General features: G+C 39.2%; 1 protein-coding gene across 1 annotated transcript; it reads right to left on the reverse strand.

Moving 5' to 3' along the window:
- Nucleotides 1-55: 55 nt before the first annotated feature.
- DPM1 (dolichyl-phosphate mannosyltransferase subunit 1, catalytic) lies at nucleotides 56-23341 on the reverse strand. Its single transcript, XM_014832508.3, has 9 exons — nucleotides 23149-23341; nucleotides 20422-20521; nucleotides 14588-14621; nucleotides 12705-12781; nucleotides 12595-12620; nucleotides 9914-10009; nucleotides 6790-6858; nucleotides 3013-3127; nucleotides 56-2097 (listed from the first exon to the last, which is right to left on the reverse strand). Exons 1-9 carry the CDS (start codon nucleotides 23307-23309, stop codon nucleotides 1993-1995), a joined length of 783 nt encoding a protein of 260 aa, XP_014687994.2. The 5' UTR covers nucleotides 23310-23341; the 3' UTR covers nucleotides 56-1992.

Below are 23341 nucleotides of genomic sequence, written 5' to 3' on the forward strand. Positions count from 1 at the left end.
GAAACAAAGGTGAAGAATCTAATTACATGCTGCAGAAGATGGGCAAAAGCTCATATGAAATAAGCAAAGTAAGTTTAATTTCCCTTAGATATAGTTACTAGATTTCATACAGTGATAATACAAATACAAAGGGAGAACATCTGGATTTCATCCTTGGCCTCATTTACAAAGTAAAAAGGGATGTTAGATTCACATGTAAATGTTTAAAAAGATTTTACAGTGTTTAAGTCACCAGATTTACTACAAAAATGCATCTAAATAGTCCAGATTCTTTTCTAAATAACTTCCAAATGGTGAAAGTCTTCACTGCTCAAATACATTGTTTACTGTAAATTCCAATAGTGACAGTGTTGTAATGATTGTGGGAATAAGAAACAAAAAGATTAAAAAGGCAAAAGGTATCTACTCTAGTGAGGTCTGAGAAGGCAACACCTTAGAGTGGGTTCTCTGAAATAGTTACTTAATTTCGTTCCACATCCTCGACAATGAAAACTTAATTTTGGGTTTATAGGAAGAATAGATTCTAAACACTCAAAAAAAAAGTATTACATTACTATTATGTTAACTTAAAACTAATTTTACATCAAACAGTGATGAATTTTCTAGCTGTATTAATGATGAGAGAGGTCACTTCCCCAAGAAAGGCAGGTCTCTGGTGGGCCAGCTGCACAGCTCTGTGAAAAAGGGAAATAAAATAGTAGAGGCCCTTATTGGAATGTGTCCTATGAATTCATCTATGGGACTAGGTAACGTTCGAAATGACACCAAAGGTTTTATACTCTGGTATTCATTTCTGGTAGGATCTGTTAGAAATGCAATTGGAAAAAGCAGACTTTAAATTTCTTTAGCAGCCAAATTAAGCCAGGAAAATACAGCAATTAGCAATACTGTCCACTAAATATGCTTATTAAATAATTAGCAATGCCTCTTCCTTTTACTTGTAAAGGCAAGTCAACTTGATCTTAAGCTTGTTTGCTCAGAGTATGTCTTACCCAAAATTTTAAAAGATATTGCATGATCCAAAAGCTATGTATGCTACAGGTAGAAATGGATCTTTTTGGAACTACCTCCTTTCGAGAAAGCAGGTAAACAGAATACTTGCATTGGCTTTATTGAGCAACTTAACCTGCATTTTAACTGGCAGAACACTTTTCTGAACAGAGAGAAGTGCTACATAGGGAAGGGATTTTTGTTATATTAGTAAAGATGTATACTTTCTTGAGGATCCTGAAATAATAGGAAAACAAATATTCTGAGGAAATCTTTATATAGTAAGATGTTTAAAAATTACTATAGCAGCTAAGTTTATGCCTTAATGTCATCAATATTTTTCCTTACTGACAGAAGTTATTGCTCAGAAAAGAAAAAAATGGCTATCCAATCAACCTGTCAAGTTGTTTCCATGTCACAATATGCATTTCAAATAGACCTGCTATGACAGATGAAATGCTTCATCACTTCAACAGCTACAAAGAACCAAACTCTAAAATTGTGCTCTAAATGTATTGTTTTATCTGGTTTAAGATATTTGATACATTTTTAAAGAAAGAGCAGAGGTGTGTTCCTTTTTCAATTCATACAGAAACAGCCATATATATTTCATGAATATAATTAGCATTCCTTTTACTTCTTACATCTATTAGGTACAAAGATCTATGAATCCAGTTTTTATAACGAATATTTCAAAATCTTCCCCATGTAAGAAATTCCACATTCACATCTTCTAATGAAAGTAGCAATATTTTATACAAAATACCCACATACATTTATTTACAGGTCTTAATACAACAAAATGTAAACGAAAATTGAGAACACTGCTCATTCTTCTAATTTAATTTGACATATAAAATGGAGTTTCTTCAGAAAAAAGATTTGCACGAAATTTACCTTACCTTATGATTTATGCTCTAAGAGTACATTTTACAAATACAGCAACCAGGCTTCTTTTATGTTTAAATTGAAATGAACATGATAAGCATAAATAACTTTCTTTTATGTAGTAGCAAAAAGAGTCAATAATCCTTTCAAGAAAGAGACTATTTCATTTCCTCCCAACTTGGATTCACCATAAACACGATCCACAAATGATATTGGAACCTAGTTAAAAAAATATACAGTAAGTCAGTCTTCAAAAATATTAGGAAGCATAGCAGGCATACAACAATGACTAATACAACAGAAACAGACTAAGCCCATGATAGCAAGTCCCTCAAGTGAGTTCAGAACTCGGGGATTCTTTACAGCAACTGTCCTCACCTTCAAGTCTCTAAAATTAAACATGCATTTTATTATCTAAAAACAGATCCTATGAACCAAATCTACAACTGTTTGAAAAGCACTGATCCTGAATATTAAGTTGGTTTACTCAAGTTTCACACTGCATTTCAAGGAAAAATTATACTCCAAAAGAAAAATGGCCTTTCACTTAATTTTTTCAGTAGTCCATCAAATTTAGCTGTCATTAAGTTAAAGAGCTGTTAATTTCCACAAGAGAAGGGGCATTCTAATTAGCTATTTTCCTGCTCTAAAAAGAGTATTATAGGAGGAGGGTCTTCCCTAGGAGTTCACTAGCTAGCTGTAAACATTGCAGACTGCACCCCCCACCCATAATTCCTGTCTTGTCCATTTACTCACAGGAAATGGACAAATGGGATTCATCATTCACTTTAAAGTAGGGTGGCTGTTGGCTATCACAAGAGAAAAAAAGCAGCAAATAGACTCATCCCGTAATGCTCAGTGGTCAGAAGGACAAGGATGGAGAAGGCACCAGTAACTTTTAATTATTTAAAAGGGAATGCTGCCTTCTGTTAATGCTTTAAATCTTGGTAGGTCAAACGTATAAATTTGAAAGGGATGTGAATTTTCACCCTTTAGTGCATGGACATTCTAAACAACTGGAAGCCTTCCACATTTATTCAGTAGTTATCAAAGTTCAACTTTTTATTATAAAAAGTCTAATTGTTTAGTTTCTTTATGAGGACTAGAACATACTGTTTACCATCAGTTGCATACCTCGCCAATAGTATAATTCAACTGTCTTGCCCGAATAATCATCTCCATCTGGAAGACGTAGCCTTTAGAAACACATTTTTCTATTAATTTCTGTAGAACTTCTTTTCGGTATAACCTGTAAGAAATTAAGATATATGTGAGCACTTGGATAAATATACTTGCCTATATGTATCCTTCCCTTTCAAAAAGCTCACTGGTATTTACAAAACCTAAAATTTTCACTGGCCATTTGTATATCGAGAAGTTGTTACAGTTGATGATTATGATACATTTGTCCTGAACCAGAAAGGTCATGAAATATTTGGTAAGTAAGTTAGAATAATTTTGAAAATGAATTCTCAATATCTTTTAGAGAATTATTTTCCTACCATACTATTAGAAATTATATTGGGGCCGGCCCCGTGGCCGAGTGGTTAAGTTCATGCACTCAGCTGCAGCGGCCCGGAGTTTCACCGGTTCAGATCCTGGGCACAGACATGGCACCACTCGTCAGGCTACGCTGAGGCGGAGTCCCACGTACCACAACTAGAAGGACCTGTAACTAAGATATACAATTATGTATGGGGGGTTTGGGGAGACAAAGCAGGAAAAAAAAAAAAAGAAGATTGGCAACAGTTGTTAGCTCACGTGCCAATCTTTAAAAAAAAAATTATAAAAATATGGTAAAGTGAATAGTTTAAAGAACTACCCACTGTTTTCAGTTTTTAAATTTTCTAAAATTTAAAGTTGAAGGAGGAGAAACTGTTCCAAATACTGGAACAATTGAGTTGATGATAAAGCAACAATATAAATTAGATGACAAGAAAGAACCTAGTAATTAAGCATTTCCTCATAAATGTCTATGACGAGTTTCTATTTCTCGAGATCTACTAAATAAATTCGAGGGGATAAACTAAGTCCCTTTGGGATGAGCTTGGTTAAGCTCGGTTAAGACGGAAACCAGGCATCACAGGACTGAGGCGATCCTGGTGGGATACAGCTATCACGAGACAAGGTCACACTGAGACACTTGGCACGGGCGAATGCGCACTCTCACTGGAGATGGGCTGCAGGCCAAACCGGAGCTCATCAGATTCAGGCAGAGAGAGTACGACAGAGGGGCTGGGAAGTTCTATGGGGGAACCCAATCACTCTCTTCAGGAGCTCCCTGTTTTCAGAGTTGCTGAGGTAAAAGAATCAAAACCCCCCAAGTTTCCGTGAGTAGGGAGGGAGCAATTTCTAACTCTTTTTTGGCAGAGCAGAAAACTAGGAGAGGCAGTTGGGCATAACTTAGTTCTCTTTGCAGTTGGGGCCCTGGATCTACAATGCTGAGGGCTTTACCTACAACCCACATTGTTTTCTCAGTTTTCCTGGAAGCCTGCCTTTTGGTTTGTCAAGCTTTCAAGTGAATATAAAACCAAAGAAAGCATAGTCCTGAGAGGAACCTGAGAGAGATCAGTGTATGCTCTCCTCTACCCACACAGCTTCTGTGAGAATTCAAAAGAATAAATTTGGAATAAATCTGAAGTGAGAATGATGGTAGTAATATTTATTCAATAACAATTATTTATTGAGCAACCTACTGTGTTTCAGGCACCTTTTTCTGTGTTAGGGTTTTAGCGGCAGAAACTAACGATATATCTCAAATGATGTTAAGCAGGGGATGGAGGGTTGAGATTATGGGAAGGACTATGACCGTGAAAGGATGTTGCGGCATTACCTTTAAAGCTGGGATTAGGCTATGAATTACTCCCCTTTAAGAGTTACTTCATTTCCTATAGGAGTCATTTTTGAAGACATTTACTGCTCTTCATTACCACTTCCTCTCCCCCCCACGGTATCTTTAAAACTATGGCTAATGATGTAAAATTATATACATGAAGCCATATGAGCCAATACATAGGATAATTAGGATCCAAGTGGTCTTTGCAATTAAATGGCTTTACATCAGACTGCAGTCTTTTTGGGATCCCTGTTATTTCTGAAATGGCAGATGCCTCCTAAATCTAGAGATATAATGACAATCTATAATTATATATTGATATATATATAATATAATAAAGATATGACAATAACTTTACCTAATGAGAAGTTGAACTTTAATACATATATTTAATAAATCACTACTCTTATGAAGAGACAATGAGCTTCAACTATTTAAAAAATAGTGAAATCAACAGCCTCGCTTTTGTCTGTGTGCGGCTGCTCTGTCATTTGCACAGAATAAACCCAATCACTGCTCTCACGACATGACATCCAGAGCTCCCAGGCCATCCTTCACCCTCACTCCCTCTAATTCCCACATGGTTCTGGTGGAAGTGAGGCACCCCCACTCCATTACTCTCCCTGCTGTGTTTTCTCCACAGCATAATCCCCATGTGATGCTGCATATATTTTATGTAGTTGTAAGCCTCGTGTCATGAGAACATGTAAACTCCACGAGGACAGGGGCTTTGACTCTTGTTCAATGCCTGGCACACAGCAGGCACTCAGTAAGTGTCTGGTGAACCTAAAAGCAATCACTTTGCTCACTCACCACACATTCTAAATCCCTGCCCCTACAAATACAGACAGGATGCCAAGTTCTCAAAAGGTGAAGGGGCCCTCTGATGAAGTAACTAGGGGAACTGCAAAAAGCAAAACCCCTCTTTCCACACCCCATGGAGCTACCTGGTTCTCCATTTAAAACCATCACGCCTGTAGCCTGTGAAGTCCATGCTGGCCATTCCCTCTGTACAGAGATTTTGTGAGTGCCACAATTCTTTGCATGGTTGCTACCTAGCAACCAGAGATCTTAATCAGATAACATCTTATTTCTTTGCCTTGAAGTGCAGAACTGAAGGGGTGTATTTATGGTCCCCATCTGTGTCTTATACACCAAATTCTGCTTTAATCAATTTACACTTTAATTCTAGAGAGGCTTCATTTTCATTATTTGACCTCTAATTTGTGATGGCTCCTCCCTTCACCTTAGACTCTGTCTTACTAACTCTGAACTGCTTTCAATAGTCTCGCAGGTGCACTGGAGGTGCAAGTTATCTTCAATGGCCAGCTCCTAATGTGTGTGTGTGTGTGAAGTGTAATGAAGGACCAAAAGATCAACATTATTTAATGGAAAGAAAGCAAATATCTAGTAATACAAATTATTAACTAACGTATAGGGTTTGGGCCTTCAAGTAGACATTTTAAAGTTTCAGAGATAAAAAAATCTGGCAGTTTTTAGTCATTTGGCGCGGTCATACAAAACAGGTCATTTACTGTAGCTAGTCCACAATTACACACACCCAGAAACAAACAAAAATCCAGGGACCTAGCAGGAGGCTTTGCTTCAATTAAATAAAAAACATGGAGAACAAGGTAACTGGAAAAGATCTACATAAACATCAAAGATCTTAAACTTTCCTGTGGACAATGCTATAAATATCCATATAAACTGCAGAAAATTCCCAGAAGAGGTGCTGTTCTCTGGAGCACGTGACCAGTGAAAACAGTGTTCCACCTGAGCAGTGAGAGGTCGCTCAGGCCCCAGGGGCTGAGCACCAACACTGAGGTTAGCAAGCACACCAACCTGAGGCTTGCCTTCGATGCTCTTTGAAAAGGACATTATTTTCCCTTGGGAAGACACTTGGGCTTCATTTGCGGCTTCCAAGGAACTTTGGTCTGCCTTTTTTAGTGTTCCAGAACAAAAACGGGGTAGAAATGAAAAACATTTCTTTAAAATAAGTCACTGTAAAGCAAGAAATTTAGGGAAGAAGTTGTAAATAGTAGAAAACGTAAAATTACAAGTTTTTACTGTACCTGAAACTTCCTGTTAAATCAGATGCTCCTGGTCTCAGCAAAATCTGAGTTATAAAATTGGCCCCGCGGCTGTCAAACAAAGCAATCAGATTTTCTGTATAAAATAGTTTCTAAACAAGAGAAACACATCTAAGAGCAGAATGCTAAAAATGCTACACTAACGTCATAAATGCAGCACACTAGTTCACAAAAATGTTAATTCTATAGAACAAAGAAAAATTTTTAGTCAGTGAAAGGAGATCTGATATTTCTCATTTTCCAGAAAATAGAGATTTTTCTTTAAAGGTGACATGTGGAGGGGACCTATAAAATGATCATTCTCCCAAACTTTAGGTAAGAAGGGTAATAGATTTTTAACTCGACTCAATATTTGCCAACAGTCATCACAGAGAATTGCAAACACCTGTCAGACAGTAAAAGGGACCAGAGATTAGGAGTTTCCTTCTCAGATTCTAATAAGCTCAAAGGGACCTCAGTTTCAGCTGGCTAACAGGTCACTCTGCATAAAAATGGCAGCTTTTTTTTAAAAAAAGAGAAGGTATGGAAATGGGAGAGGGTGTGGTTTTTGGGAATCTCTAGAAATTGACCGAAGGTTCATTCTGAGACTGCCTCAGAAGGCTTGGGCTGCGGTAACAAAACACCGTAGACCAGAGGGCTTCAACAACAGTGTTCATTTCTCGAAGTCCTGGAGGCTGGAGCCCAAGATCAAGGTTCTGCAGACTTGGATCCTGGTGAGGGCCCTCTTCCTAGCTTACAGATAGGCCTGTTTGCTGTGTGCTCACATGAGCAGGAGGAGGGGCGGGAGGCCAAGCTCTCTGTCTCCTCTTGCGAGGGCACTAATCCCACCATGAGTGCCCCACACTCAGGACCTTATCGAAACCTAATTAACCTCCCAAAGGCCCCACCTCTAAATAACAACACTTTGGGGGTAAGGTACTTTAACATGTGAATTTTAGCAGTCAGTCCATAACAATGACTTTAGGGTATGTGTTGGAAACACAACTAAGTCTCAATCAATTGCAAGCTATTATTGGCTAATAGTTATTATTAACATTTCAAAAAGATGTGAAGTGCCCTGGGAAAAAGTGACTTTTGTATTGCAGCTATTTTAGTGTGCTCAGATCCAGAAAAAAGTTTCCTGGGGCAGCCTGAAAAGAACAGTTTCTCTCCAAAGCCAAGGTAACCACTAAGGCCCTCCCTAGGCAAGATTTTTATTCAAATAACACAGTTAGCCACAGAGCTGGGATAATGGCTACAAAAACATGTTCCATTTCAATTTGCTTCTAATAGCTATGAAAAAATTCTAGGACATAGTTTATCCCCCAAAATGGGTTTAAATCAAAGGAGTGTGAGTGTATATGTATGTATTTGTACATCTGTTCGAGGTAATGGATTTTTTAATTGGGGTTTTTTAATTAAAATGCAGCAAGAGTCAGATAGACTTGGGTTCAAATTCTGGTTCTGGACCATACTTGCTCTGGACCTTGAGCAAGTGATTACATAATCTTTCTCAGGAGTTTATACCCTAAGTCAGTGTAGACATTAACAACTAATGACAGATACAACTCAATACAACTAAATGATCCAACTAGAAGTGGTACACTGTCTCTGATTGGGACTCCCTAAGTTTAAATAACAGCGGTAATGACCAAATTCAGAGAGGCCTGAGGATCACTCATTTGTTGATCTCAATCTTGGCTGCACAACAGAATCCCCTGAGAGCCACACTGATGCTTTTGCCCCACCTCTGGAGATGCATTCAAATGGTCTGCAATGGCGTGTGCATGAGAAAGGGAGACGAACTGGGGGCAGCTGTATGTAATTTTCTACCTACATAATTCCAGTGTTCAGCAGGATTGAAAACCACAGTTTTATCCAACCCATTCATTTCACTGAAGACTGAGGCTCTTACATATTTTAAATGACTTGCCCAAGGATCCAGTTAGGAGGCCAAACTGAGATTAATTTAACAGAATCTTCTGTGGGAATGAAGTGGGTGATAAAAAATACTAATATTAGTAAGAATTTGTATAAAGTTATGTTGTTATATAAAAAGCAGTAAGCTATATAATAGATCCTTTATAGATAGAAAAATATCCTATCTTTCCAACAACCATGAAAAGTAGGTGACATAGATTAACTATGGTCAAAACTTCTTTGCAGGCTTTCCCAGCAAGAGGGTGGGTTCCTTTTCCCCACCCCTCATGTATCGGCTTGCTCTGACCAAACATCGACGCTGTGTCAGCCCCAGAGCCTAGGACGCAAGGGGCCATGCAGCTGCAGCCACGGTGCTCTCGGACGCTGCCCTCAGACACCATGTAAAGCAGCCGCTCTAGCTTTCCACAGGTGAGAGGCCACATGCACGAGAACTGTGATGGCCCAGCCAACAACTAGCAACTAGCACCAACTACAGGACGCATGAATGAGGCCATCCTGGACCTTCCAGCACCGGTGACCCTCCAGCTGAAGGAAGCTGCATGAATGAGCCCAGGAAGTCAGCAGAGGGACCATGAGACAATCCACAGAGTTGTGAATAATAAATTGTTGCTTACAGTCAGTGAGCTTCAGATGGTCTGTTACACAGCAGTACAAAACTGAAACAGTATGTTTTATTTCCATTTTATAATGAGGAAAATAAAGCTTAGAAAAGATAACATATGCAAGGTGACAGGTAATTAACACAACGAGGATTTTAACCCAGGTCTGACTCCAAAGCCTCATTACTTTATGCTGCTGAGTAAAAGGTGAAATCATGAAGTGTCTTATTTACGTAAAATGATAAAAAAAAATACATACGGGAAAAAACTTTAGTCCAAAAATACAGATGAAGAGTTCACTTAAATCAAAGCTGAAGGTGTGGTAGAATAAATTTTGCTGACACAGACCATTTCTACCAAAAGTTCAAAGGTTTATGCTGATTTTTCCTTAGTGGAAAACATCCAAAATAAAATACTCTAATCATAGGAAAAATTGTAGGTAACAAGCTATCTGGGAATTTTTATGGGAAATTACACTCTGATCCCACAAATACCAATGCAGCATGGTAATTTAATCCAAATACCTGTTAAAAACGTATTTCCAGTATTCACACTGAAAATAGAGAAATCCCAGCACATGTATATACCTGATTATTTTTCTTTTCAAATCCCAGCCATATACACCTCCATTTCCTTTGTAGCGAGTTCCAGAGACAATGTCAAAATTACCCTCCTTTTGCTTCCTGTAGAAAAAATAAATTAGCTGTCAATCAGAAAAAGCTATCAAGCTCTCAGTAGTTTTTTTTCATGAGCTACATAACACAACCTTTAAGACTTGCATAGAAAAAACAAAGCCAAGAAAAGAGATGGACTGAGAGATCTTTCAAAGTAGGGTTTTCAAACCTGATTCTTTTTTTCCTTTAATTTTTCAAACTACCATATAGTATTATTTGCTGACCGCACCACGTGAAACCATCCTAAAATATAACAACATGACAGTCATGCGCCACATAAGGACGGACTGCATATCCAGTGGTGGTCCCCTAAGATCAGAACCATACCGCCCAAGTGTGCAGCAGGATATACTATCCAGGTTTGTGTCAGTGCACTCTGTGATGTTCACATGGAACAAAATCACCTAATGACAGATTTCTCAGAACAGATGCCCGCCATTAGGCAACACCTGACTGTATAAATTTTCCCAATTACCCCTCCATTCTTTTCTTGGACCCTTGAAGTAAACAATGCCTAAAGAGCCTGGTAATCCTCCAGACCTTTCTCTTTGTTTACATAAAAACATATCTCAAAGAAAACACACACATCCCTAGGGCTTTTCGTTGTGTTTACAAAATTGGAATCCAAAAAAGTACACTCTGCAACTTGCTTTTTGTCAGTTAACAATACATATCATGGAATCATGGACATCCCTACAGGTCAACAGAGAATTTCCCCATTCTTTTTAACAGCTGCAAAAATATTCCATAGGGGGCCAGCCCGGTGGCACAGTGGTTAAGTTTGCACGTTCGCTATGGTGGCCTGGGGTTCACCGGGTCAGATCCCGGGTGTGGACCCGGCACCACTTGTCAGGCCATGGTAGGCGTCCACATATAAAGTAGAGGAAGATGGGCATGGATGTTAGCTCAGGGCCAGTCTTCCTCAGAAAAAAGAGGAGGATTGGCAGCAGATGTTAGCTCATGGCTAATCTTCCTCAAAAAAAAAAAAAAAAAAATTCCATAGAATATTGAACCCATATACTCCTGTGGTTGTTTCCAAGGTGGATCCCCAACTCCCAACAAGACAACAACAAAGTATAGTGCTGCAACATTCTTATAAATGTATATCCTGGTGCTTAGACTACCCAAAGTGGAACATAATGGAATTGCTAAAACAAAGCTTATGAGTGTTTTTAATTCTAACAGATATCAGAAATTATTTTCCAAAAAGGCTGAGGCGACTCACACTTCCTCCAGCAATATTTAAGTGTGTCCACTTTCTACCATCTCATTTGTGCTGGATGTATTGCTCTATAGGTTTTTTAAGTTTGACAAACTAACGAGTAATAAAACAGTAACAGTTATTTTGCACTTTCCCGACTACATCCCAGGATGAATATCTTCTCTTAGATTTATTAGCCATTTGGATTTCTTCTGCATATGGCCTGTTTGTGTCTTTCACCCATTTTCTACCCCACTGGTTCCATTTCCTTGTCAGCTCAAAGGGACTTTTGTGTATTGGAGATATAAGCAGAGAAGGTATCTCTGAGGTGACTTTATGCAGAGATCAAAGTATGAGATGTTGTTGACCTTTAAGAAGCAGGGGAAGAACATTTCAGGCAAAGAGAACATAGCACTGTGCGAACACACAAATGGAAGGAGAATGCTTTTGGTAGAGAGAGCAAAGGGGAGGGGCACAAGATGAGTACAGAAAGGGAGACGGGCCAGATCACATAGTGGTTTGAGGGGCAAGGAAAGGAGTGTGGATTTTTCCCCATGTGTAAATGAGAACTCCCTGAAGTGTTCTAAATAGGGGAGTGACGTATCTGATTTTGTTTCTGTGTATTTCGCTTACATTCAGAACAGTTTCCAAATTCTTATTCTGAGAGGTTTCATGGTCTCCTGGATTTTCTAATATAATTGTATCACCTGCAAATAAATATAATTTTGTATCCTTTACCAATATTTATACTAAATTCTCGTCTTATAGTATTACTTAAAACCTCCAGGTTTAATGCCAGCAGGCATGCCTATCTTGACGAGTTTCCTGTAAATGATTCAACATTTTACCATCTAGTAGGATGTCTGTGTTAGGCCTGGGCTGTCTTTATCATATCTAAGTGGTTTCCTTTCATTTCTGCTTTAAAGTTTTTATTACAAATGGCTACCGAAACTTATTCAAATACCTTTCAACATCCATAAACTTAATCGCACTGCTTTCTTTGTTAATGTGATAAATGAATTATGTTGATTCCTGATGATGAACCATTCTGGCATTCCTGGAATAAACCCTATTTGTTCACAGTGTTTTGTCCTCACGACGCAGGACCTAATTGCATTTAACAAGGAAGCTGCCTTGCGTCTTTCCCTGTAGTTTGGAAAAATTTAGATAACAAAGCAATCTATTGATTAGTCCCTCAGGGCTCCAAAAACACATCAGTTAGTCACATATCCATATTCAGGAGTCTCAACTCTATATGTTGGTTCTATTTTTGGATAGCAAAGTTACAAGAGCATGTGCATTTTTAATTAATGAAGAATGAAAAACGAAAAGTCCAAAATCAGTAAGATAAATGATTTAAATCATAGTTCTTTCAAATATTAGAAATACCTACCTAATGAATTCAGGAATGAATTTTGGCTGAAATTTAGAAAGAATAAACAGTAAGTCAGTAAAATAGGCTAAAAATATCATAAATAGCCAATAAAGAAATATAGCACTTACATGGTGTGAGAGATCAGCATCCATGATAATTATGTAGTTTCCAGTGGCATATTTCAGTCCATGAATATATGCAGTTCCTAAAAATGAAAATGTTTATATCCATTAAAGAAAATCACCAGAAATGCTTAAGTATATATATGAACAGGGAAGAAACTGTTAGGCATTTGAAAAGCATACATTAGTCCTCTAAAGGTGATACTAAACTATAATTGAATCCTATTTATTCTCCATCTAAAACATCTCTCGATTCTGTTCTTTCATCTTCGACTTCACCTTAGTTGTAGGCACCATCTGCTGATGCTCAGATCCCTAGCCAACAAGTGTCCCTGCTTCTGCTCTTCTCATCACTCCTGGCCCATTTCCACCAAAGTTCCCCAGAGAGTGTCTTCTACACTCTAAGCCTGGTATACCAGAGTCCTGCTCTGGTATTTGAAGCCAAAGGTGCAGCTAGCAATTACTTACCCACCTTCGTGCCTAAAAGTTCCTCAGGGACTTGGCAGGTAAGGTCAACTGGTCAGGAGCAGGATTTGGGGATTCCTGCATCCTGTAAGCCCCAAACACTATAGCATCTTATTAGCAAGGCTGAGCTCTTCTAACCTCTTTTGTTAAGAAGTGACTGCTCACAGCTTTTTGGATTTCCACTGAATGGTCAGTAATTCTTGGTTGCTTTCATGGCAGTTTCCAGATTATTTCAATCCCAAAGAACTTTCTGGATTCAGATATTCAGAACATTTGATGATGCCAGGAAACTAAGTAATGGTCTTGAGGACAGCAGATATTCAATTTTTGAGAACTGTGCTTCCTCCATGCTCCCCTATTTTCAGTAAAATTATACCACTTTCCATCATAAGCAATGGTGACAAACAGAAATAAAGGCACTGAGATTTTCATCTCAGAATGACTGAGCTCATCTGAGATTTTCTATGACCCCCTAAATTTAAAAGCTTTCTTTTTTTTTTCCCCTTTTTTCTTCCCAAAGCCCCCCAGTACATAGTTGTATATTCTCCTTTGTGGGTCCTTCTAGTTGTGGCATGTGGGACGCTGCCTCAGCGTGGTTTCATGAGCAGTGCCATGTCCACGCCCAGGATTCGAACCAACGAAACACTGGGCCGCCTGCAGCGGAGCGCGTGAACTTAACCACTGGGCCACGGGGCCAGTGCCTAAAAGCTTTCTTTTGTAAAAATAAAAAATAACTTTTTTAAACTTACAATTTGGAGACACGTTGAAAGGTTTACAGCTAAGGCAGTGTGCTGGTCTGAGGTGTTTGCCCTCAGACCCCTTCTCCGGCCTTTCTCTACTCTGTTCTGTACCGCAGGGAACTACCTATTTCCCAGGGTCTCTTGTCAACTGGTTTCCAAACAGCTTTGGGAGGTACAAGGGGAAGATTTTAAGGAGAGAGGAGGGGAAAAGTGTGTCTGTCCTCTTACTCTGTCTCCCAGCTCTGACTGGGTATCCTCCATGGCTCCTGCTCCTGCCATGTATCCCCCACTCCATCGTTCTAGCCCTCACTGGGTAGCGTGGGTTCTAAAAACAGTTTCTTCCTATAGTTGCTCCATCCTAAGGGTGGTGGCGACCTCCAGCTGTTACTAACCTCTGAGTAGCCTCACTGGTCCATGTGGCTGCTCAGCAGTTCCTGCACCTGTGATGCCAGAGGCTCCGTATTCAATTCTCCGTACTGGAACACTTACAGTGCTTTCTGTTCTCCCAAGGGGGCCTTGACTGACACAGGCACATCAAACCAAACCATTTAAATGTCACTAAGATCACCGAAAACCACCACAGGAGGTCACTGTATTTTGGCCCTCTTCCAAACTGGGAAAATCCACTCCAGATAACCTTACGAAGGCGAGGAGCAAGGATGAGGGGCGAGAGGTTCTACTTACCTAATCCCAACTTTTTCTCCCGTGGTCTCAGAAGCTGTAACAATAAGAAACAACATTTTAACACAAATAATCAAAAGCCTGACTGATAAATTTTTTTTATAAGTGCCTACTCATTTTAACAGAAATATAGCGGCATTTATTAGATCTTAAAGCAGAGTATGCTTAACATTTTTTCCCAAAGTAAAGACAGTATTTGTTAACAAATCAAATAGTTCAACAGCTTTTAAGGAAAAGCAAAATTCTTTCACCGCAACTCCACAGGCCAAATTTTAAACTTCCTTTTTTCTGATGCTATCCACCAGAAAACAATACGTACACAATGTTTTTACATCTATGATTTGATTTATCCTTCTGAACAGTATCTATTGATTCCTTCCTAGGAAAACTGAGGATTTAACTCGCTTATTCCCTATCTTCTTGGAATATTTGGTAGTCATGTTTGTTTTCTCAATTCCCTTTGTAATTTCAAATGCTGATCATCAACTTATCTTGACTTTATGCTTGGATGGCCTCATCTCGTTCTGTCCTGGTCCCATGACGTGACTTTAGGGTTACATTCCTGACAAGAAGGTTAAATTCTGTCTCTTTTCTTACAGTTTGTCAATCACTTAGTCTTTCTACATTTTTTGCTTCATGCATAAACCTTAGTTGTTTAGCTTTTTCCTTCAGTCTGGAAACTCTACGTTCCTGAGGCGCGGGCTCAAGCAGACTCAGTACTGAGCATATCTTGTCCCCTTCTGCATTTCAGGTTGCCCCAGACTGCAGATCACTAAACAAAGTATTTTCAGTTCAATTCAACCAGGAGAGATTAATGTTTTTTACTACTTGTAAGCTGCTGTAGGTCTTGGGGAGGAACAAAGTAATGAAAAAATACATTTTGCCTCATAAGCTCTTATATGGAGGAGAACCAGACATTCAATCAATCATTTATAATAATTATAATACACTGAACAAAATCAAACCAGGTTATGTCAGGTTTTATTTGATTTTGTGATGGATAGTTACTGACAAAATACTGAACCTCATCTGGTATCTGCCCTGAAAAAGCAAATCCTTTAAAGCTCATCTTAGATTTTCTAGAACCCTATGTTTCAGCTGGAAAACTCCTCCTTTTTTCAAATAATCGATAATTTCGTTATTTATATTTTTCAGAATGTTCAGAAGTTTATATAAAACATAAATCATCTTGTGTATGTTAGAGTACTATGGAGCAGTTAAAAGAATGAGGTAATTTGGTGACAAAAGACCTCCAAGATATAATTAAAAAGTAACAGAATGATACAGGAAGATCGCACTTACGTTTAAAAACAAAAAGCAAATTAGCTCGAGCTCTGCAGATGCAGGCGCACACACACTGCACATATATGCATGAAAAGGTCTGAGGCAACACACATCGAACTGTTGCCCGGGGTCACCCTGGAGAGGGACTGGGATGCAGCCCAGAAAAGGCTCATCAAAGGCAATTTCAATTTTATTGGTAACATTTACATTCCGTAAAAGCAAGTTCAAATCGTTTCACTTGGCGTGCTTTCCTGTCAGGTCCTCAGTCCCACCCCCTTTTTGCCTCCTCACATCGATAACACTGCCTTTTCCCACATGAGGCAGGATGGCAGCATAGGTAGGAATGGGACTCTGGAGACTCCCGCTAATTTGCTGTGTGACCCCAGGTGCCAAAGGGCACAAAGGCGCTCACCTTATTCAGCTGTCACGAGGACAAGCAGTGAATTCACAGAAAGTGCGTACAAGAGTGCCAGCCACATACTCTCTGAAGAATGCTTATTACCACAACTGCTTATAAAATACTTCATGTGACATTATAATTTGTTTGACAAAAAACTTACTTTGTAAAAATTTTTATCACAGAAAATTTTAATGACACTTCATAAAAACTGTATCAATTTATACCAGGATCATGAGTATTTGAGTAGACCTGTTTTACTATACTCTCAAAAACAACAGGTTAAAAGAAAGAAGAAAATGAAAATAAATCTTCAGGGGGCTGGCCAGGTGGTGCAGTGGTTAAGTTCATACACTCTGCTTCTGCAGCCTGGGCTGTGGCAGCGTCCTACACACCAAATAGAGGAAGCCTGGCACAGAGGTTAGCTCAGGGCCAATCTCCCTCACCAAAATAAAAAAAAGCAATGAACATCTTTTTTTTCCTTCAGCTAAGAAAGGCTGTTTCCTCCTACTTTGCAATTCTTTACTTATCGGTGAGGTTCATATTCTTTTCATTTTGGGCCATTTGTGCGTTTTTTTAATGAATGACATATTTTTGTACATTTGATTGGGGCAGTGATCTTTTTGTTAGAGATAGCTTTGGTATCTGTGGATGGACAGAACATTTTTTCAGTTGTCCAATCTCTTGATCTATAGTTACATTTGACATTTTAAAAGTAATGAACATGCAGGGCCAGCCTGGTGGTGTAGTGGTTAGGTCTGGGTTCTCTGTTTCACGGCCCGAGGTGCCCATGTTTGGATACTAGGCACAGACCTAGCACTGCTCATCAAGCCACACTGTGGCTGCATCTCACATACAAAATAGAGGACAACTGGCACAGATGTTAGCTCAGCGACAATCTTCCTCACACACAAAAGTAATGAACGTGTTACATTTTATTATGAACAATTTTTAAAAATACTGAACTATAAAATAATGACAAAATATAGGTGATTTACCTGATCTCAGTGTGAGGATGAGACAACCCGTGTAAACAAGATGTGTTCAAGCCTTCGGCATAGAAAGGCTGAAGCCCTCCACAGCCTCGGCTGCCCCGGCCCCAGAGCCACTACTAATGGTTCAGAACATGTGCCTCCAGTTTTCCTCTGGCTCCATCTCTGCCATTTGTTAGTCAGCTGTGTAACTTGGAAAGTGACTTAACCTCTTGTCTGTTTCTTCATTTACAGAGTTTTAAAAAAATATACCTTTCTTGGCTTTTTTCTGAAACATTCATTGCAGCCCATTTGAAAGACTGGCTCACAAAGCACCTGTGCTGAATACTTTACCTGAGGTGTTATAGGATGGTTTCAACAATTTTTCTCCATCTTTCCCCCTAAACATACATGCGTCACTTATGTACCATCCCTGGCATGCCCTGATATCATAAAAAAAAAAAAAAGTAATTTTCTAGTTTAAATGATTTAAAGGTCAGAAAACATGCATGAACAGAGAATTTTTCTGGTACTACAAGGAAGTCATGACAATGAATGCTAATTATTTTGGACTTTATTGGGTTGATGTGGAAAATGGAGCTTTTTAAGGATCATGTTGTTTTAGAATTTGAAAAGTCAACTGTTAGGCATTCCCTAAGACCAACCCATCAATTACACCTCAAGGCTGAGGCTCTATGACAAAAGTATGCCAAATACTGTCAGGCTGATGTTCTCCATTAAACAGCAGCGTGTAATTCAGAGTATTCTATACACAGTAAGTGTGAATCAGTGATCTTGGCCCAGAACTTACAAAAGAAAAACTGGGAAACTGTTGGCCAGAAAATACTGAACCCAGCATCATCAGGAGTCACTGCTGGAAGGCTGACAACCATCCACTTTTTCTTTCTTTTTATTAAGATTATGATAGTTTACAACCTTGTGAAATTTCAGTTGTACATTATTGTCAGTCATGTTGTAGGTGCACCACTTCGCTCTCTGTGCCCACCTTGAACCCCCCCTTGCCCCTGGTAACCACCAATCTGTTCTCTTTGTCTACATGTTTAACTTCCACATAGGAGTGGAGTCATACAGAGTTCGTCTTTCTCTGTCTGGCTTATCTCACTTAACATAATACCCTCAAGGTCCATCCATGTTGTGGTGAATGGGACCATTTTATTCTTTTTTACAGCCGAGCACTATTCCATTATATATATACCATATCTTCTTTATCCAATCATCAGTTGCTGGGCACTGAGGTTGGTTCCACGTCTTGGCTATTGTGAATAATGCTGCACTGAACATAGGGGTGCATGGGACTTTCGGAATTGCTGATTTTAAGTTCTTTGGAGAGATACCCAGTAGTGGGATGGCTGGGTCATATGGTATTGCTATTTTTAATTTTTTGAGAAATCTCCATACTGTTTTCCATAGTGGCTACACCAGTTAGCATTCCTACCAACAGTGTATGAGGGTTCCTTTTTCTCCACAACCTCTCCAATATTTGTCACTTTTTGTTTTGGTTATTTTTGCCATTCTAACAGGTGTAAGGTGATATCTTAGTGTAGTTTTGGTTTGCATTTCCCTAATGATTAGTGATGATGAGCATCTTTTCATGTGTCTATTGGCCATCCATATATCTTCTTTGGAGAGATGTCTGTTCATGTCCCCTGTCCAGTTTTTGATGGGGTTGTTTGATTTTTTGTTGTTGAGCTGTGTGAGTTCTTTATATATTATGGAGATTAACCCTTTGTCGGATATATAACTTGTAAATATTTTTTCCCAATTAGTGGGTTGTTTTTTTGTTTCAATCCTGTTTTCTCTTGCCTTGAAGAAGCTCTTTAGTTTGAAAAACCATCAACTTTTTAAATCTCTTCTGTACATTGGGAGATTCGGAGAGGACTGGAGCTGTGACAGATGTGTGTGATGTGCTCATCTGTCAGATGGACGGAAAGACTCTAGTATGGGACAGATCTACCACAGATATAAGAGTAACACAGTTCTTAAACTCTTCCCACGAGCCAAGATTTCCTCCAGCTGAATAGAAATTATTTCATTATTGGGATTAATCAAGAATCTTTGGACCCAGTGACTGTTTTTCATGATGCTTAATTACCACTTCTGGAAATGCAAATATCAACAACCGTTCTCCAAGAGACTTTTTTATCCCTATACCAACGGTTCTCTATTGGGAGGAGGGGACAGTTTTGCCCACAAGGGGACATTTGATGATGTCAAGAGACATTTTTGGTCGCTGGACTGGGGACTGGAGTTGCTACTGAAATCTAGTGGGTAGAGACCAGGGATGATGCTAAAGATCCTGTAACATACAGGACTGCCCCACTACCACCACCCCCCGCAAAGATTTATTGGGAACTAAATGTCAACAGTGCTGAGACAGAAATTCTGGTCTACACAAATTACAAAATACCTAAGGCCTAGAATGCTATTTTCTAATTAAATCTGGACTTAATTATGTGCTTTTGGCCCAAGAATTATCCAAAGTTGACCTTACAAGTATGTTGAAACATTTACAAATCCAAACCAGTGATCAAAAATAAAAATTATGCAGCCATTGTATAATGAACTCTACATCTGCCTAAGTCACTCCCATAGAAGAACAAGCAGCTTCGAGGTACAGCGGGAAAATCCCAAGTGTAAGACTCAGAAAGTCAGTCTACTCTCAAAGACTGCTCTACAGATAAAAAGAAAAATGCCAAGCACTCTGAAGTTATTCCTGTTTCACATGAAAACAACCAGCCACCTTTTCCAGCCACAAGCTTTTAGCTGCAGGCAGTATTCTCTACTGAAAGTATGAGAATACCTAGAGAAAGGACGTGAGAAAGACCAAGACATATATTACTAATTGCATCCTAGTTCCATTAATATTTCTTCTCAATTCAATACTATGCTTTAACTTTGCCCTTGGAGAAAATTTATCTGCAGAGTCAGTCATAAAAACAGCTCATCCAAAGGCTCACTATTTTGCTGCAAAATTACCACTAACTCATCATATCAAAGATATGTAAACCTCAAGCACAATGAACATGCTTCTAAATTCCAACTGGTATAAGTTGCCCTTTATCTTTTAGTTTCTAAACAAATAGACTGAATTTAAGCATTGTTCATTTCTCATCTTTCCCCTACCTAAACACAACTGATATGATAGAAAAATGTTCACAACTTACAATTTTGTTTGACCCATAGATCTTCTCTAACTGTTCAGCAACATCCCTTGTTCCATCTGGGCTTCCGTCATCTATGATTATAATTTCATAGTCGATTCCACTAAAACAAAAAAATATTTGTATTGTTTGGAGTCAGTATTCTCAAATTAAAAAATAATTTTAAAACTACTCATTCCTCACCAGTATAAGTGGAGATTCATTGCCATATTAATCACTAATGAAAATTTCAATTATCAAACGAAATAAATATTTAGTACTTCACCTTCGAACTCAGCATGTTGCTGGAAAAGGCTATTATAAAGTCCTGAGATGTTAAAAAATTCTCACTCAGAAAACATACTCTTTAGTTTAAAAAATCATAGTGATTATATATGTACTATATATATGCTATCACATGAAATTTTATTTACCTACTTTGAAAATGGAATCATTGAACCTTAATATCAAATCTTAGTCATATAAAATGTCAAAAATATGTTTAAAAGATATCTCGAGTCAACTGAGTAGCGCTGAGTGATTCCTTTTAATTGAATCCTAAATAGATTTAAATCACAACATCAGGAATAAATCTGATTTAATTTCACCCTTTAAAAAAACCCACTTTAGAATGGTGACATAATCTTTTACACCACTATTTCAAATAGTTGTACTCCTTATCCCACACTATCCAATAAACAGAAACAGCACGGAATTACAAAAGATTTCAACGTGCCTCAAAAGTCACATCTCTCTGTTGCTCTCCATTAAATTCACCTGATAGTTTCTATTCTAAAAACAAGCCAACACAATACTTGGATGTACACGTGATCACTATCATGTCTCCCCTGCCCCATCTTAAAGATATTATATTCTTTTCCTTAATTTTATTGGGAAACTTAAGGGGAAGGACAAGGAGGCAAAGCCGAATCCTTACAACATCACTTCCTCTTGGTCCTGCTTCAAGAAACACATGCAAGGAAATCAACCAGAAAACACATTCCACTGTTACAGGCTTAAAAACGTCAACCCTAGCAAACGTGGAAGAAAGCAAAACAGCTTTAACTGTTCTCTAAGATACAATATGACTTCAGCTTCTCACTGTGCCTTAAATTTTGGCATGTGCTTTACAAGACAAAACATGTAAGATGTTAATTCTAGTTGATACTAGTGCTGAAAGATATACTCCATAAACAAATGGAGTTTTTCCTAAGCAAAATAAGTTGCCATTCCTGCTTCAAAGCACCCACACCACCTAAGGGTGAGGTAACTTAAAGGAATCCAGCTGAGCTTAGGCAACCTGACCGTATCTGAAAAGATGATAGCTGTTTCCTTCATTAGACTTCATTTTGATAAAAAAAAAACTCCAAGCAGAAACCAATAAAAGATAAGTTGCACTAAATAAATTAAAGAACAGAGTAAAAAACATTGTATAATGACAAGACAAACGGGAACAAGATCCGCTACATGACAATTTGGAAAGAGCTTGTAGAAATCAAAATAAAAAGATAAATTTAAAAGAAGAGGAAAAACATGAATAAAAAACCTTTGAGAGGCCATGTATGTGAAGACAATTATTTCATTCAAAGAAATATAATCCAAAACAGCAATGTCTTTCACCAATTAGCATTTCCAACGATGTAAGTTTAATAAAGCTCAGGTTGGCTGGTTGGTAGGGAAAGAGGCACTCTCTGAAGAATGCTGGAGAGTCCTAAACCGGTACCTTTTTTGAGAGCAATTTAGCAATAACTGCCCATTTTAAATACATTTCTGTTGACCCAGCAATTCGACCGCAAAAACTTTATGCCCGGTATACTAGTAAAAGTATGAGTGTGTTTGTTGCAACACTCATCTAACAAAAGAGCACTTCCTATGTGTCAAGCTCTTTTCTAAATGCTGGAAAACATGGTGTGAACAAAGTCCCCGCTCTCATCTGTAAAACAAAAGTCAAAAAAGAAAAACAGAAAAACTCTGGAAATAACGTGTTCACTGATACGACCCGGTTAGATAAATTACAACACAGCCATATGGAATGTTACCTAACTTTCAAAATAACTTGCTAAGTTTGTATGTTCTAATATGGAAAGATCTTCAAAGATTCATACAACACGATCCCATTGCTGTAACCGTAAAACAAGATACTTCGTACTGATACTAGGATTTCCTCAAGTTTCTAAAAAATTATATAATACGTCCAAATTCAAACTTCAACCCTCCCCACCCACCAGCTTCTAACAACCACGCAAACATCCACCAGTGATGAGCGAAGCTGCCCTTCTGCTCTCTCAGAAAGGCTGTCCAGCCGGGCAGCAGCTCCCTCACCCCCAGACACCCAACCTCACGCTTACATAAGCACTCGGCACGGGGGCGGGAGCTCGCTCGCTCGCTTACACTCCCAGCTCCTGCCGCAGATCCTGACCACCTGGAGGGAGGAGTGAGGTCAGGCTTTCAGCCTCGCCCCAAGTGAAAGGTCGGCCAGCCCTTCCAAGAAAAAGGCAGGGGGTAGGGGGAGTGTATAAGAAAGATAAAGGAGAGTTTCACAAAACCCAAGGGCAGGAATGAGAACCCGAGACACGCAGAGAGCCCCAGAAGCATCTGCCGCTGCTTTCCTCGCAGCTGGCCTTCTCCCCAGAGCCTCCCTCCGGAGCCGAACAGAGGCCGGGCAAGGCCGCCTCGCGCAGCCAACTGCCGACACCCAAGCGGAGGAAGCCAGCTCAGCTCCTTCCCCGGGGAGGGCGGCCGGGCGTCTACCTCTGGGAGAAGCTTTTCACCAGCAGCCACACGATGAGCGGGAGGTTCTCGCGCTCGTTGTAGGTGGGCAAAAGCACCGAATACTTGTCCTGCCGCGGGGCGCGCCTCCCCGGCTCCTGACGAGACCTAGGAGGGCTACGACTCGCTTCCTCAGAGGCCATGGCGGAACTGCGCGGGACGCCGGAAGCGGAAT

Source organism: Equus asinus, chromosome 15, assembly GCF_041296235.1.
Source record: "Equus asinus isolate D_3611 breed Donkey chromosome 15, EquAss-T2T_v2, whole genome shotgun sequence".
Taxonomy (NCBI): Eukaryota; Metazoa; Chordata; class Mammalia; order Perissodactyla; family Equidae; genus Equus; species Equus asinus.

Bases quoted from the DNA above. Each gene is read 5' to 3' on its own strand.
- DPM1 (XM_014832508.3), bottom strand. From the start codon at position 23,309: ATGGCCTCTGAGGAAGCGAGTCGTAGCCCTCCTAGGTCTCGTCAGGAG. The intron at 20,522-23,148 runs GTAGACGCCCGG...TTTTTGTTTTAG, and splicing joins GTGAAAAGCTTCTCCCAGAG to TGGAATCGACTATGAAATTA. The intron at 10,010-12,594 runs GTAGGTATTTCT...TTTTTTCTACAG, and splicing joins TTCATTCCTGAATTCATTAG to GAAGCAAAAGGAGGGTAATT.